We start from the raw sequence: 17,684 nt of genomic DNA, 5'->3' as shown, positions 1-17,684 counted from the left end.
GTGCTGATTCTTAGTTTTAGATGTTGGCATTTATTCCTTATTTATCAAATAGGAAAATTCAGGATGATCAACAGAATGTCCAGTCTCAGATGCTGTGAAGGTTGGTTTTCTCTGTGCACAGTCCATAGCATGGAGCAGTTTTCATTTTCTCTGCTGGCTTCCCAATTGTTTGTTTTGGGTGGAGCTGATGCCATCAGCGGAAATAAAAGTATGCAGGGCCATAGGCAGATCTGAATCAAAAGTTGCAAAAATACTTAGTCTGAAGTTTTTGGAAGCCTTGAAAGTCCTCTCAGTTTCTTCCTTTCTCATTTCTGTGCAAACTACTGTAGATTTAGAGCAATTGCTGCTTTTGTACAATTATGCATGTTTTTAAGATCTGCTTGAAGTGCTTTTATGTTGCAGCGTGAGCTGTTAGGGGAGGGAAAAGCTGCATTCTCTACCTTTGGCATAATCACTGCTTTTTGTAATCACCAAATGTAAGATAAGGTGAAATCACAGGACTAGGATGTGTATAGACAGGGATTACTATCCACCCTAAGCTCTCAAACTTTCGTGTCCAGAAACTTTTTTCTGTGGAGAACACAGAAAGTTCTGTAGTTCAGACTTAGGAGCTTGAACTTCAAAGGAAAAGGGCTGGGGGAAAAGGGCTGGGAGCTGCACTTGGCCTTGGGGAAGGAGAGCTCTGGGCAGGATTCCTGACTGGATATATCTGACCTGGGCACGCTGAGCCTGGACAGTATTGACTGGGGAGGATCAGAGGGGGAAAGGAGGGAGCAGTGACCCTGGGAGAGCCTGGCTGCTGCATCCCTCTGAGACAGGGAGAGCATCTTTTGGAAGTAGATGGTCCCATTAACAGGGAGATGGTGAATCCCTGCAATGAGAACCAGCAGTTTGCCCATGACACTGTATTTCTGCCTGGCTCTGTACCTGCACAGCCCCACGGCTCTGCTGGGCTGAGCACACACCCTGGGGCTGTCCAGGAGCCCCAATTCCTGCTGACTGCAGCTGGAACATGTTCAGCCCTGGGAAAAACCACAACTGGCCCCAAACCCGAGCTGCCAGCGGTGCCAGCGCTGTGCCCCACTCTGCAAGGCTCCAGTGGTGGGATCTGGCCCTGCTCAGTTCTGAAGGACCCAAACTCAAATGTCCCTCATGGGCGCCCTGAGGAAATGCAGATTCCAAGAAGCTGTGAAGCTCCACTTAGGGATTTATTCATGTTTTTGAAATGCTTCCTAGACATGGCCTCTCCGTATTTTGTTTCCTCATTGTGAAGCATATACTGTGCATTAGTTGTAACTGCTCAACATCAGACACCCCGCCAAAGTGTTAAAAATCTGTTATTTGTTACATTGTTAAAATAATATATGTGCATACTTAATATCAGTATTCACCAGGAATACTGTTCCATGGTTACACAAACCCTGGCAGGGAAGGAGAGAGAGCTGTGTTCTGCAATGGCTTTTTCATGGTAACTCCAATCACTGCCTGTCTCCAGAGCTCAGGGCTGTTTTCCTTTGGTCTGCACTTGCATTGCTCAGAGAAAAACAAAGCAGTGCCTGCCTGGAGGCTCCTCCGTGCCCTCTGCTCCAAGGACTGCTCTCCAAAGGCAGCAGAGGCTTTCCCTGGCACCTGGCAGGGAATGAGGGTCACCTCCCACCCGGAGGGCAGCTGGGATGGAGCGGGGTGGAGAACGGGAAGCGGAGGGCCCCCTGGGAGAAGGTGTTTCTCAGAGTCTTAGATCAGTCCCTGAGCTGTGTCTGGCTGAGCAAGGGGAGCTCTGGGGCTGAGTTGGTGCTTTGGTGAAGAACTTCTGAGCCCTCGGTCCTGCGGCCACGTTTGAGGCACCTCACTGTCCTGTCAGGGGAGGAGAATCACCAGCGTTCCCCTCTACTCACAGTCCCAAGCAAAGGCTCCTGGCTCCTGCCTCTCATCACAGAATACTGAGTTGGAAGGGACCCACAAGGATCACCGAGTCCAGCTCTTAAGTGAATGGTCCATATGGAAATCAAACCTGCATCCTTGGTGTTTTTAGCACCGTGCTCTGTCCAAGTGGGCTGGACCCTAAATCCCTCCAGCTGGAGCTGCCCATCCTCCCATACAAGCTTTTGGGGTCTGCAGTGCTACAACAATTTCTGCAAGTTTCCCCTCCCTGGCTCCCAGATTCCAGCAGTATCTGTGGCTGCTGGTTGCTCACTGCTCCCTGAGGAACTGGGAGCACCTTGCTAGAGGGAAGATTTCTGCCCTGGCATCCAACCAAATCTACCTCACTGAGGTTTTCTTTGTCCCCCGTGACTGGGCATGTTCTTTGGGAGATTGATAGCTTTGGAATCTCAGATGGCCACAGATGTGTGCACCATCTCTGTCACTGTTTCCCCTTAATTTATTTCACTCTGGGGTTTTTCTTGGGTCACCTCAATCTGTCCTTTGGGGGTGGTTTTGAAAGTTCAGGGTCAGCAGTGAAGAGCCATCCTTGAGAGCTGCTGCTCCTGAAGTTGAAGCATGGTGAGAGACGGGGATGGTCATGTGGGAAGGGATGTTGTAGCGACAAAGAGCTCAGATTGATGGAGCCCTTTGCTTAAGTGCACTTTGCCACAGACCCTTTGTGTGCTGTCAGGCCAGTCCTGCCAGCTCAGCCCTGTGCAAGTCCATGCTGTTGTTGTGTCCAGCTCAGACCTGCCCCAGCCTTCCTGCACACCAAGCAAAACCTGCCCCTGTTTGCCTGGAGAGGGTGAAGTGCCTGGGAAGGGAGGAGGCCTCAGTTAGCCAAGTGCTCAGCCTGGTGCATCCTCCTGATAAGGCAGGGGAGGAGAGGCAGGAGAACCTTTGAAATGACCAGGAGTGCCTGTCAGAACAATTGGGCACCTAATTGCAATTCAGTGTCCTGCTTCCCTGCAGGCCATAACCCTTTCTGTAAACAGGCTTCCAGGGAAAATAGAGAAGTGACACCATGGGCTGGGAGATGTTCAGAAGCCTTGATGAGGTGAGGCCACATTCTGCAGCAGCAGAAGCTCCCCTGTGAGCAGAGAGCTGGAAATGTTTGTGCTTGCATTAACTGCAGACTTGGACTCCACCTTGGGCACATCCCAACACCTGTGTATCTGAAAAGTGTTCCTTTGCTCCTGATTTACTGAAGGCTGCTCACCTCCAGCTTTGGTGCAGGCTCCCAGCAGGTTGACTACATTCAGGTGATGTCCTATATGGATGAGGATCTTCAGTTCAGACATTAAAGCCTTGCATTCATTAGTAGTTGCACATTCTGCTTAAGATAAACAGGAAAAAAATCATCTTTACACAACAGGATATTTTGAACAGGACACAGCAAGATCCTGTTTATACTTTGAAACAAAACCCACCCAGGTTACTTGCAGTATCTTTGCTTTTCAGACTCTCAAACAGATAATAATTCATCTGTTTCATTGTCTGCTGACCTTTATGAAGTGGGATAACACTATCTTTTGGGTGCCTCTTCCTTTCTCGAGCTTGGGTTATGGAGGGTTAGTGTCCCTTCCCCCAAACCAGATCCCATTGCAAGGACTCAATTTTGCAAGCTTAGCAAAGGACCAGCCAAGCCCTCCAAGCCCCCACAGCCCATGGGAAGTGTTCCTCCATCTCTCCCGTGGCTGTGGAGCTCAGCAGGACTTTGGTACAGTACCTCAGTACTGAGCAGCTCTCCACTGCAGGGGATGGAGGAATCCACATTGTGTCCCAAAATGTACAGCACCACTAAATCCCAGCCCTGTAAGAGCTTATCAACCCCAAAATAACTTTTCAGCAAAGCTGGGGGGACATCTCCGTGTGTGAACCATGACCTCAACACTCACTGAAGCCCATGGCCAGTTACACTGTCCTTTAGGGAAGGAGAAGGTTGTTCAGGTGCCTTGTTTTCCCTGCCTTCTCTCCAAAAATTCCATAGTGTATTTTAAGAGAAGGGGCTGTGTGCTTTTTCCTCTGGTTTTGCCTTTGCATGATGTAAAATTTAAATATGAGGAAACAGTTACGTAACAGATATTTTGGTGTGACAAGTGTAACTTCTTTATCTGTTTGCAGAATCCTCCACAAACAAATCTTTCCCCAAACTGTGTCATGAAGGAGCTCTTCCAAGCCCAAGATTTCTCCAATCAGCAGTGTTTGTAGCTGGGTGTGTACATGGGTGATATCACTCCTGAATTCCCTTGGCAGGAGGTGGAACACACACCTGGCAAAATCTGAATGGTGCAGCCTCACAAGTGTCTCAGATAATCCTGCCCATTGAATTTTAGCTTTCAATCCAGAACAGATACCAGCCCACTGCATGGAAATGACACACAGCACTGGAATTGCAGAAATGCAGACATCTCCAGAGCCTTTTTTCCCCCTGAATGGATTGACTGACACTAGAGAATCTGCTTTATTCATGAAAGTGATGAACTATGGGCATGTTAGTTGGGGAGGGACAGATGAGAGCAGGAGGCAGCTGCCTCCACTGGGGGGAGGGAGGTGTAAAATGATGGGGGATCTGGCAAATGGTTTGCTGAATATGTGCTGGCAGGGCAGAGCTGGCATGAGGATCAGCTGGGAAGCACAGCATGTAGGGGAATGAAAACCCAGGGCTGTCCAGGGCAGTAAGTTTTGTATGGAGATGGGAATGTGTCTGGATCAGGGGCTTCTAGGATATTTCAGGGATTTCAAGATGGACATGGGATAGAGGAAACAACATCAGGAGAGATGATCTGAAGGTCTGCTGACTAAAATAGAGAAGGGAGACCAGATTCCAAGGAGTTCCAGACAGGTGATAAATGGATGCTTTTGCAATTTCAGAGAGACAGGAAGCAGCAGAGCATCAGGAGAGGCAGCTGGACACAGAAGCCAAATCCTGTGGCAGCAGTGCTGTTGCAGGGGTTAGTAGTGTCATGCAGCAGTGATGGAGCAGTGTGGGCCAGGAGCAGCCACCCGGTGAGCATGGATTGGACCTTGGGAAACACCCTCAGTGAGCAGTTAAAGACCCTGACCCAAGCAGGCCATGTGCATTTATTCCCATGCTGTCTGCAGAGCTTTGTGTGTAAATACAATATGGAAGAACAGGCCCCAGGTTCCTCCTTCCCGCCACCGAAGGGTAAAAGCTTTCCTTAATTTCAATAATTGCAAGCAAGATGTCTCTAATTCACTCCCTTGGCATCGCTTTTCTTCCAACCCCTTGAACTGTTCTACATCTGGAAGGGCTGTGATGGCAGCTCAGATCCAATTTCAGCCTATCTCATGTAATTACTCTCCGTAAGCTGTTTCCCTCCTAACCCCCCAGACCTGGAAGCTGCTGTTTCCCTCCTCTAGGAATCCCAGCCTCAATCAGCAGCGCAGCACGGAGCCCGCCTGTCATTTCCTCCACGTCCCAGCACTGCAGGATGACTAATTGCTCCCACATGGAAACCCACTCCCTCCTGAACACAATGAGCTGGGGAGCTGAGAACTGGAAACCTCATTGCCCGCAGGTCCCCCGAGGAGTCTGGGGGGGGTCTCAGAGGGATGGATGTACCTTTGAGCATTTTTACGGCAACTGTTTTGCAGGTTGAAGATTTATCAATGCCAAAAGCAGACGCCTCCACCACCTTCCCAAAAGCACCATGACCCAGTGTTTTACCTAGAGGAGCAAGAGTCAAGAGTGAGCCCAGGGGACCGACAGTCTGGATCAGGAGGGAGGGGAACATGCAACCTGAGCTGTGCAAGAGATCCCAGGCACAACACACAGCCCGACAGGCACAGAAGCTGGATCACATATTGCAGCATATGGATATACGGGGGGGATTTATATCCATATGGCTTTGATGCGATACAGGACGGGATAGAACAGAGGAGAATAAATCAATCTGCACTCAGCTGAAGGCAAGGCTGATACATACACATGCCTGGAGGGTAAAAACATTACCTAGGGCTGTCCTGAAGCCCAAGAAAGTCAGAGTTTGGGTGGATTGTGGACCCCTGATCTCTCAGGAATCATGGAGAGAGCCAGCTGAGGCACTCAGGTAGTCACAGCCCTTTAACCCTTCAGTTATTGACACTGATTTGAGGGCAAAGCTTTACTAAATAGAATTTAAGATTATATTTTATGTTCTCTTCCATTTGAATTGTCATGCCTGTGTTACCTGGTGTGCTCTGAGGGCTCTGACCCCCGGTGCAGCAGAGTGCACTGGGCATCATGGATAGTCTGACTCTGTGTCCCACCATCATCTCAGCTTTTGTGATTTTTGTCTATCTCCTTCTTCCATGTTTTCCAGCTGAAGCCCCAAGAGCACACACAAATACAGATATATTCCCCACACTCCTCAGAGCACACAGATGTTACTGTTTAGCTATACAAACACAACCTGCTTTTTACATTTCCCTGCTCCATCAGCCAGTGAGCTGAGCTGGTAGAAGAAAATTGGTTCATTTTTTCATGCTAGCTCTTTACAACTCAAAGCCAAGTTCAGATGGTCAATAAGGAATTGATTATTTGATGAATTGATAGGTTTCTTCAAAATAAAATTCACTGAAAGACTGTGACCTTTTGGATTGACTTCTCTTCCCCTTTTCCTCTATGGGAATGAAACCATACTTTTGGCAGGGACAGTACCTGGAGGTACCTTTCTTCTCTGTCGATAGTTTGGCTTCACTTTTCCAAGGCAGAAAAAGAGGTGCCAGCTATTTTGACATAGTCAACATCTTTCCTTTCCTTACCACATCCCTTGCTCCACCCTCCATTAAGGACGATCCTGAGCTCTGTGACCCTTGATCCAAGGATGTAGTACCTTGGCACTAAAGGATAGGCTGCTCCTGGGTTATACAACAGATCCACTGGAACTGAGCAGTGTTAGGAATCCTCCTTCTCCAAGAAAAGCCCCAAAGCACTCACCCAGCCTCAGCCTGTCCCTTGGGAACTCCCACTTGCTGCTGTCGTAGGGAAGGCGGTCGCACTGCTCGTCAAGAGGCATCTCCTCCGGATCCATGATAATGGACAGGTATCCTGTCTTAATATCTGTGGCATCAGGCTACAAACAGGGGGTGCAGAAATTATTCACAGTGTTTACCCTGCGACTCTGATAGGAGAGAGCTGTGGAGGCTGAGGGATGTCTGGGGAGTTCCCTGCACTCCAGACTTAGCTCTCCAATTTATTCTGAACCATCACTCCAGCCTCCTGCCTCTCCTTACTTTCCATAAATGTTTATGTGTGCCTGCCACTCATGGCTGTTGGGAAGAGTCACTGATTGATGCTGGTAAACACTCTGAGGACACAAAATCTATTGCTGACTTCTACCTGTCTCAGTGAAAGGAAATCAGTGCTTTTCCATGGGAACTCCAGGAGTTGCTCTTCCTGGTGCACTAGAGAGTATTTTGCCATTTTTATAGTTTATATATTTTGTTTTGCAGTCTTGATTCTCCATGGTTACCCACTTCGTGGCTATTGCTTATTACAATTTAAAACGGGTGCAAAGCTGGTGGAATGTGCTACTTCTGATGCTGCAAAGAGAGAAATTCCGCTTGGATGGCTCCTGCGAGGGGACTGGTATGGGGGTAAAATATAACAGGAAATTCAGCATCGTCCACAGCTCAGTTAAACTGAGGTCAAGGAGGAGAACGTGAATTTAATCACTGTATTTGCAATAGGAGGGGGAATCTTACTCAAATGTTGGAGATCAGCACTGGGACTGTAGCTTGGTGAGATTTAGAAGAGAGAGCTGTGCTTGCCTCACTGTTTGCTGTTTGGTTTAGGAAAAACAGACCTAAATTCCTTGGAACTTTACTGCAAGTTTACTTTCCTGAGTCACAAAAGGGAGGTGAAAGAAGAGCAAGACTGGCAGACCAAATAAGCTGTGTGGTTTGAGCGCATTTCCAGGATCTTTCTTGAAACAGGGCCTCCTTTAATATCTGTGTTTCAGAAACAAGTGCTGAAGTCAAGCCCTCATTTTAGAACGTATAGGATTGGTTTTTTGTTTCTTAATCTCACAGGCCAGTTTGACTCATGAAGAGGGAGTTGCCTGATTTTATGGTACCACAGGAGTGGGTAGAAACCTCACAAGTGCAAGGGATGTCTGGAGAAGTCAACGGACTGCCAGCAGAAACCTTGGACTGAATTTTATAGGGACATTTTGCCCAGTTTTCTACTATCTGTCCCAAACATTCAGCCCTGAACTCTGATGTTACACATTAACTTGAGTCTGATCCCAGACTGTGTGCAATGTGGGAGCTCTTACTTTTCTCAGTTTCCTGATGAAGAGGGTGAGGAGGAGCCAGAAGAGAGTGGCAGCCAGCCCAGTGCACACTAAAATGATCACTTCGATGTTGGATTTCTCCTCAGAGCCTGCAGGTTAAATATACAACCACATGATAAACACAGTCCATGACTGAAGAACAGTTCTCCTCAGCCCCACAGAACATCTGTACTTCCCTCAGGCTGGGCCTCACCTTGTATTTTGATGAAGGCCGACGTGCTGTCCTGGCCTAGCTCGTTGGACGCCCGGCACTCGTAGAGCCCCTCGTCGTCCTTCTTCACCCTCTCAATGACCAGGGTGTTATTTTCCATGGAAATTCCTGTTGTAAGGGATTTTGGTTAATATTGGCACAGTAACCTACCTGCCTGCAAGTGCTTTTAGGAGCCAGAGAACTGAAAGACAGCTCCCATCCATCCAGGTCTGGCACGTGCTGGTGTTTGGAGGCATTTTAACCCTGCGTTCCTCATTCTGGTCTGGCAACAACCTCTCTCTGACATTTTTTTCTTGTCAACATCTATATAAATTTCTTGGGGGTCATTTAACCAAGAGCAAATGTGGCTGTTAATTTAGAGTGGACAGAGCCTGAGAAAACTTCTCTGGAAGTTAGTGAAGGGATGGGAGGACAGGTTGTCTGATAGCAATAAGAAACATTGGGGAAAAAGGGAACTCGGTGGAACTACTGGAGAAAGCTGACATCTTGGAAGCTGTGGAAAGTGATGGACTTCTAACACATGGAACATGGAAATCAGGTTATGTCCATCCCTGGAAAAATCACTATGTGGAGCAATCCTGGACTCACCGGCAGCCAGGGGCTGATTTGTGGCATTACATTGAGAGCTCATCTGTTTCATTAAGGATACGATTGGAGCAGAAATAGGGAAATGGGTCAGGCTTTGAATCCAAAAGGGAAGGACATTTTGAATTTCTGGGTGTTCTGCCTGTGAATCCCGTTGTTGTTAACAAGAGCACTGCACAGAACTTGCCATGCACAGTGCTGAAATATTTACCCTGAGGTGTTTTTTCCAAATATTTTATTTATGTTTCCATTGGTTGGATGAGTTACAAGCTTGTCCCTCTAGAATTATTTATAAAATTTCAGTAGCTATGAAGAGTTTCTCTCAGAACATTCTGATCTGAATTATGGATGATTCTAGATTTCCTACCTAGTCCAGGATGCAAAATTAAAGTCACACGACCAGCTACTGACATGGGATCCTCCATGATTTATGGGAGATCTCAGGACATGCTCTGCTCTGCAGTGAGGCAGCCTCACCTCGAGTTCTGGGGGCAGTTTTGGGCACTACAATGTAAAAGGACATGAAGCCCTTAGAGAGGACTCAAAGGAGGCCACAAGGATGGGGAAGGGTCTGGAGGGGCCACATGAGCAGCTGAGGGCACTTGGTGTGTTCAGCTGGAGGAGACTGAGAGGAGACCTCACTGGGATCTTCAACACCCTCATGACGGGCAGGAAAGAGACTCTGATCTCTGCTCTGTGGGACCAGGGACAGGACTGAGGGAATGGCTGGAGCTGTGTCAGGGCAGGCTCAGGTTGGATTTCAGGAAAAGGTCCTTCCCCCAGAGGGTGGTTGGGCACTGCCCAGGCTCCCCAGGGCAGTGGGCACAGCCCCAAGGCTGCCAGAGCTCCAGGAGGGTTTGGACAACGCTCTGAGGGACAGGGTGGGATTGTTGGGATGTCTGTGCAGGGCCTGGAGTTGGACTCAATGATCCTGATGGGTCCCCTCCAACTCAGGATATTCTATGATTCTGTGACAGAGCTGAGAAGGAGCTCCAGGCTCAGGTGAGGGAGCCCGTGGTGGCACTGTACCTGTCCAGTTCTGGACCAGCTGAGCTGGGAGCACATCCCCCTTCCTGTGCTGGGGGAGATCAAGGAGGGGGCATATGCACCTCACCTCTGGGAGGTGACTGCCCACACTCTGCTGCAGTATATCCTGCTCGGGACATCTGACAGCCCAGCCTGGGGTTGTCAGACCCACCTGACGAGCAGGTACACTGTGTATCTCTGTTTTGTACCCAAGTGTTGTCTCCCCAGGCTGAGCAGCAGCGCTCCCTGATTTACCAATGCTGTGTTATGTGCAGGCTGCCAGGCTCTGCACACAGGAGCATCCATGGGCAGCCCTTGGGATGCAACCGCTTTCCTTGACCTCCAAGGCCAATGTGGAGATGCAGCAGTGCTCTGATATCCTGGGATTTGTGTGTGTGTGTGCCCCAAGGCTGTGGGCACTGTCCTGGCTCAGCCCTGTGTTGTGGTGACCCTGCCATCCACTATCCCGTATCCCGCACAATTCCTCACCTGAAGCTGCTGAGATGGGGTATCCATTCTTCCTCCACGTCACCTGTGGCTCTGGGGTCCCGCTGACCCTGCACTCCAGCAGGATCTTCCCGCTGATGTTGACCTCCAGGTCCGTGAGGTTCTGGATCACGAACGGCGCTGCCTTTGCTGCAGCCACAAAGGGAAAGAGCCACAGTGAGCCCTGGGAAGGCAGCTCCCTCAACTCTGCCATCCCCGCTCCTTCCACAGCCTCTCTGGGCTGGACAGGGCAAAGATTGGGCCAAAATTCCCCCAGAGATTGTGGGAGGAGTGGGGGAGTTTGTCTGGCTTATTTTCAAACTGACTAAGCTTAGATTCGGCTGCAGCTCAAACCTCCTCGAGTTTCTCATCCTCTGAAGAAAACAAAGGACAGTGAGTGGGTGATGCACATGCAGAGTGAACACAAAAAAAGAGAAGAGGAGGCAAAGAGGAAACAGTTCTAAAGGTTTTATATCCTCCATCATGAGTGCAGTTACTTACTTACTACAAAGCATGTTAACCCCCACTTTACATTCATTTCTAACAGGTACAGGACAGCAACAAGTAAAATCACAAGCACAGCACAAAAAAATCCCCCAAACCTGCACTAAGGACAAGTAGCTGACGGCTGTTGGAAAATTGAAAAGACCCTGTTTGAAATAGGGGAAGGAGGGCTGGTTTGGAGTAATTTCCATGTATGTTCTCCACAAGAATTGCCTCTGCCATGTGCCAGACAAGTAACAGACCCCTGTCACCCTCAGAGGAATGTAACCACGGTTCCGGTTCTCCATGGATGTATTCCCAGTTCAGCTGTGTTTTTCCCACAGCCATCCTGTGTGGGTGTCTGTGTAGGTGGGAACCTGCCTGACTGAATAAAAGGACGTGCCAGGGGAGAGGGAAGTGAAGTGCCTGAATGCAGAGTGCAGGGCAGGCCCAGAGCCTCAGGCAGGGGATGCTCAGGGTGGCTCTGGTGCCGGCTGTGGGGACCAGCCAAAGCACCAGCACTGCCATTCCTTCCCTTCCTCCCACCTCAGGATGAGCTCTGACAATAACTTACCTCCCACTGTGGTATCAGAGCTGTGGTAGCCACAGCTGGGGTGGGCTGAGCATCCCCCTGTGTGTGCCTGACTGGGAGAGGGTTCCTGGCTGCCCAGGGCATGTCCTGGTTCACTCCAGCAGGGATGGAGCCAGCACAGCACTGTCCTGCCCTGCTTTCCCTCAGTGACAGGTGCTCATGGCTCATGTCCCCTCAGTGTCCCATGAGCCAGTGGTGTACATGGAGAAGCCAGTCTGAAAATCCCTGTGTAGGACTGGGATCCTGCTCCCTGCCTTGCTGCTCGTTGTTTCACTTCTCCATTTCTGTGCTTTGGGCTTTTCTTTACCACTGGAAGACAGTCAATAAATCCAGCCATTCCAGCAGCCCCTTTTCTTCTGAGGAGGCCTAGAGATGATCACCCACTTTCTTCACTAGGAAGCAGAAGCAACTTCACTAATTTTCAGTGACTTTCTACTGGAAGAAGTATCCCACTCTTTATATTCCAATGGATCCAGGCAGCAGGATCTGCAGTGCTACTGTTTTTATGACAGTAAAAGAGTTGGGGGCTTGGGTATAAATAATAAAATACTAGTTTTACTATGAAGTGCATTCCAGTTACCCAGCATAAATGGCACATGTCACTTGATTATACACTTGACCAGTGACATTTGGGACTACATTTGCTGGATCCAAATCTATTTAGGTATCTCTGGCAGCTAGGAGTGGGTGGAGTTTTCTACCAAAGTCATGTGGATCTGGAGTGACAGTCCTAAGTTACAGAGTTGTGCTGTCAGTAACATGGGGGGTGATGGCTTTTGTCCTCAGTCAACCATATCTGCACCCAGCATGGAGTTAGGAAGATGAGGTGCTGCTGAAATCACCTTTATGTCTAAGGCAAATACTTTATCCAGACCCAGCAGTGGTTTGGATGAGTAATGTGTAATGTGCATGGCAGGCTGTCAATCCACATGCAGTAACAGGAAAAAATTAACCCAAACCAGGGCACAAAGTCTATATTAGAACTCTAATATAAAGGCAACCCCACTGCCACTCTCTGCTGGCACCTACCTCTGACCAGGAGCTGTGTGTGCTGCTCCAGGGTGTCCGTGCTGTTGTGCTGGTTCTGAGCTCGGCACTTGTAGAGACCACTCTGCTCCTTCGTGACGTTGGGAATGACCAGTGTCAAGGAGATGGAATATCTGCCAGTTTTCCTGATCAGGGAGTCGCTGGAAGCTGCCCCTGGGGAGGGGAGGTGCCAGGCCAGGTGGGTGTAGATGTACCTGGAGGCCCGGCAGGTCAGCCGGACGTCGCTGCCCACGATGGCTGTGACCTGGGGGGCTGTTTGCAACCCAGAGGGCACATCTGGGGGGAACAGAAAATGTGTTTGCAATTTAGTCACAGCTGAGGAGATCTCTGGCTGCCTGGTGGCTTCTCGGTGGTCAAATTTCCAAGGCCATGATGGAAGGAGCCAGGTTTAATGAGACCCATGTTTGCATGTGGGAATGGGCACTGGGGTTGGGAATTAGGGGAGTGAAGGTCCCTCTCACAGCCCATTGCTGACCTGTGGCAGTTCAGCCCTCAGTATTCTAATCATTCCACTTTCAAGTAATGAATTGAAAGCTTATAAATAGGAGTAGTTAATGGGCTGAGGGAGTTTAATCAAGAGAGGTGTTTACAGAGCCATAGTGCTGTCTACTCTCTCATTTGGGTCTGAATCATGGGTCATCTACCGCCACCACCTGCGTCTCCTAGAACGCTCCATCAACGCTGCCTCCGTACAATCCTAAACATCCACTGGTCAGATTATGTGACCAATACATCTGTTCTGGAACAGGCAGCAATCACAAGTATTGAGGCCATGTTGCTGAGAACACAGCTGTGCTGGGCAGGGCACGTCTCAAGGATGAAGGACCAACCACCTCCTCCCTAAGATCCTGCTTTATGGTGAACTTGCCACTGGCTGCCGCAAGAGAGGAGCCCCAAAGAGAAGATACAAGGACTCCCTGAAACAACATCTCAGCCTTGGCCATATTGATCAACATAACTGGTCTACTCTGGCCTCCAATTGGGAGGTCTGGAGACACCATCTATAACACTGCTGTTTCCTTTGAGAACGCTCACAGGATCATCATCGGAGAGAAAAGACAGCGCAGAAAGAATCGTGCCTTGCTGATCCCATCCAAGGAGTCTTTCTGCTGTGCCTTTTGCAACCGATCTTGTCTATCTTGCATTGGCCTCTTTAGCCACCAGTGCACTGGTAGCAAATGTGGGTAGAGCCCTTCCCAAATCTTTGCTCGTGAAGCCCGGCCATGATGATGATCTATCCAGGCAGACAAATGTGTTCATGAGCTCTTCCCTTTCTACCTGCAATCAGTGCTTGAAAATATAATTGCACAGGAATAAAGAAACCTGTTCCCATCTCTCAGGAGTAACATTTTCTTCACTACTGAACGGTCTTCTCAATACTCTCTTATATCAACTATGCCAATATTTATTTTCATCACATGTGCCTGGGTGGATGTTTACTTGATCACTGGCGGATTAACTGATCTAATGATGTACAAGTCCTTGAGGCCCTTATATTTAGCAGGGAAATACTCTGAGGCGTGACTCCAATCTAGCCACAGAAGAGTAAGCTGGTTTTTGCTATATTTTTAGTAACTTTTCACTCCAGAAAAAAAAATCAATTTTCCTGAAGCGGCAAACTGAAGCCATTTGAAGACAAGCAAAACTGTTGGAGCAGAAGGCCAGAGCCTGGCCTACAGACACATTCCTGTTGCTGCACTGGCCACCAGAGACCTGCAATTAAACTGGGGCTGAAAGATATTCTATTCTCTTTTTATTCTATTTGTTTGAGGGATCTGTGCACCCAGCAGACCTGAATGAGAGCACATGGACAATCACAGGGACCTGGAATTACTTTGCTGTCTGTTAGGTCAGGGTTTTCAAGCAACTGAGAGTTATGAAGAGCCCCTTACAGATGTTAGCAGGGTGGGACAGGGATGGGACACCCTGGGAGGACTCTGGGTCACCTTCTGAACAGGAACAGCATTTGCAGTAAATCTGAGAGATTGTTGCTTCAGCACCAAGCTGTTGGTAAGATGCTTTCTCAGGCCAGGATGGAATGGATGGTACTTTGGGAAAGACAGAAGTTAAAGAGGAGCAAGTGTGCACTGCACTTGCCATGTAACAGATTCCACATGGGAGCTGGAATTTGGCCCTGTAAACCCCTGCAAAAAGTTCTGCTGAAGCCACAGATGAGCATAAATAGTGAGGCTGTTGAAATAACCAATCTGCTTTAGAATAAACCATATATTATAAAAAAAAAACAGAGCCCCGAAGGAGCTTTCAGATATGATTAAAATTCCCTCTTCTTCACAAGTCATCTGGAATAGAACCCATGAGCTTTGCTTCATGGTTTTTAAAGACTGGAACCAGAAATATTTTACAAAAGATCCCAAAAGAGAAGCAATCCCTCAGGCACAGCTGTGGAAATTGTTATTTTTCTTTTCTTTCCCTGTCAGGAAATTTCAGTTTACCCTGTGCAGTGTGTTAGGCTCAGTTGCTCTCTCTTGTTTGAGCTGCCCTGTGTAACACGTCCATTCCTTACTCCTGATGTCCTGTGCTTCCAGCATGTCAAGGTGATGCTTATCAACATGGGGGCAAAGCCTGAGGGCAGCAGGACCTCTCTAAACAGGAAGAATTGAGATCTAGTGAAAACAGTGGGGTGTGGCATGAGCAGTCTCAGCCTCTTTCCTTGGGGGTGGATCTTGTCTTGGTTCCAGATGGGTGAAGTTCCTTTCTTCCAGTAGCTGTTCCAGTGCTGTGTTTTGGTTTGGAATGAGAATGGTGCTGATAACACACTGATGGCTTGGCTTTTTCCTAAGTCATGTTTATCCCAAGTCAAGGACCTTTTTGTCCTTGTCTCCTGCTTTGTCAGTGAGGAGGTTCCCAAAGGAAACTGGGAGGGAGCAGAGCTGGGGCAGGTGACACAAACTGGCCAAAGGGATATTCCACACCATAGAACACCATTTCCAGTCTATAAACTGGAAGGGACTGGTCTGGGTTTGGGAAGGGGGGTCTGGCATGGCTCAGTGGGTGGTGAGCAGTTGCATTGTGCATCACTTGTTTTTTCCATTTTTATTATCATTATCATTTGCCAGTATTACTGTATTTTACTTTATTTTTAATTATTAAACTGTTCTTATCTCAACATACAAGTTTTACTTTGACTCTTCTCCCCATTCCATCCGGGTGGGGGGACAGAGAGGGGTTTGAGCGAAAGGATTTGTGGTCCTTAATTTCCAGTTGGGCTTAAAACCACAACACTCCCGACCCTGAAACCACAACACTCCTGAACCTGTCAAACCAAAATAGGGGAGAAGTGCCCTCTTTACTTGCCTTTTTCTTAGTTTCCCTTCTAAACAGTTGCTGTTTGCTCCAGCAACAGTTAGAGAACTACGGTGGGTGGCACTGGCTTGGGTCTGGCACTGCCAGCAGGGGCTGGAGCACCCACCTGACACTGGTGCAAATTCCCAAGGGATTGGATGTGTTCCTTTCCAAGCCCTGAGTTGTGAGGGATGCTCCATAGCCTTGCTGCTGGACTTGAAAGTTGCAAGTTTTTTTCTACCAACTTAACATTCTGGGAGCAGAGGCCTGGCTTGTTTTTCTTATCATTCCTTCTGCTGACATTTTTTATTTAGCATTTGGAATATTTTTAGCTGGAACCTGTGCTATTCTCTCCCATCGTGTTTGCCTTTCAAGCAGCTCTTTCGGCTCCAATAGAATATTCATTGATTTTCATTGCAGTGGAAGGAAAAAGAGAGAGGAAAAAAAGTCTCTCTTGCTCTCCTCTCTCTTTTCTCCTCCTACCTGGGTTATCTGGGGAGTAGCTGCAGCTTTGAGAGCACATTCTAAGTAAGTCAGTTCATCTCTTCGACTGCTTTGCTTACATAATCTTGGACCTGAGCAGTGATAACTTCCTCTCTCTGAACAGATACAGTGTTTTATAGGACTCCTAATAAGTTGGCTAAAAGAATGCACCATGGGGCCTTTTCCCTTTTATCAGCAGTCACCAAACATTTGTCTTTCATATTGTGTTACAGGGTTGTAGCCACCAAGTTCCCCCTCAGCTGTGCAGGATTCCATGGGCAAAATAGGGAAACAGGCCATGGGGGGAGGGAAAAAGGCAGCACAAATCAAAGGGAAGTCTGGCTCCATTTGTATTTACAAGGAATTAATTGTTTTTAATTTCCTGTGCTTTGCACGGTAATCTGGGTAATTCAAAACTTCTGCTCTTGCCCAAATTCCAGCCCTGTGCCTGTCAGGGTGGGGGGCTGCCACCAGGCACAGGGAGGCAGGGAGAATGAGAAAAAGGGAGGGTGAGCCCCCCAACCCGAACCAGTGTGGTGCTTGTCAGAGATCCTGTAAACACATCAGGAATAAGCAGAAGCCAGTGGCACAGAATCACAGAACAGCCCAGCTCATACTTTGTTCTGCTATCTGAGAGCAGATTTTTATCTCCTGTTTGAAATGTAGTATTTTCTTTCTGGTGGAAATCTTTAACTCCAGTTTTTCTGACTTGTTTTTGCAATCAGATGAGTGCCTGAAAAAGGTTTTTCTTATTATTTGTTATTCTTATCCTAACTCGTTTATATTCTGAGAATGTTCAGAGTTTTCAGATGGGTGGGATCCCATTTTGCCTTTTGTACAAAGGCTAGAATTTGATTTACTGTGGACCTACAGTAATATAGAGCTGCCCTTTCCAAGGTGCAGAGCAGAGATTAGAAGGTAAATAATACTTGTCCATGGCAGAGAATCCCTCCAGGTCAGCTTTTCACTGCACTGGGAAGGTTCCAGTCTGCCTGGAGTGTCCTCTGGAGCATAACTGGAGGTGGGCAATGACATGAGGTGGTTCTGAGCACCTGATGGCTCACCCACATTCCTCTGCCCATGGCAAACCAGTCACCTGGTAAATGGGAACACTGGGGGCAAACAGTGGTAGGCAAAGCAGGCAGGGGACAGGCTTTGTTTCCACAAGGATTTACACAAAACAAAAATCCTGGACTAAGAGTTAGCCCAGGACACGCTGGATGACACCATAAACATTGCCATGGGA

The 17,684-nt window shown here is 48.2% G+C and overlaps 1 protein-coding gene across 3 annotated transcripts in view; it reads right to left on the bottom strand.

Moving 5' to 3' along the window:
* The window catches only part of LOC113978511 (vascular endothelial growth factor receptor kdr-like), a 131,225-nt gene that overhangs the window by 27,240 nt on the left and 86,301 nt on the right, over nt 1-17,684 (bottom strand). Inside the window, exons 13-19 of one of the 3 annotated variants that reach the window (XM_027705501.1) lie at nt 12,635-12,928; nt 10,534-10,680; nt 8,416-8,541; nt 8,205-8,311; nt 6,866-7,001; nt 5,510-5,614; nt 3,143-3,259 (exon numbers count right to left, since the gene is read on the bottom strand). In XM_027705501.1, coding sequence (XP_027561302.1) covers nt 3,143-3,259; nt 5,510-5,614; nt 6,866-7,001; nt 8,205-8,311; nt 8,416-8,541; nt 10,534-10,680; nt 12,635-12,928 — 1,032 coding nt within the window. The remainder of the gene's footprint in view (nt 1-3,142; nt 3,260-5,509; nt 5,615-6,865; nt 7,002-8,204; nt 8,312-8,415; nt 8,542-10,533; nt 10,681-12,634; nt 12,929-17,684) is intronic. The other 2 variants (XM_027705502.1, XM_027705503.1) reach the window with 2 other exon arrangements.

This window comes from Neopelma chrysocephalum, unplaced genomic scaffold, assembly GCF_003984885.1.
Source record: "Neopelma chrysocephalum unplaced genomic scaffold, ASM398488v2 Primary Assembly neopelma1_336b, whole genome shotgun sequence".
Classification (NCBI taxonomy): Eukaryota; Metazoa; Chordata; class Aves; order Passeriformes; family Pipridae; genus Neopelma; species Neopelma chrysocephalum.
Note: the sequence above shows the minus strand (reverse complement) of the source record. Positions and strands in the feature narration are given on the sequence as shown.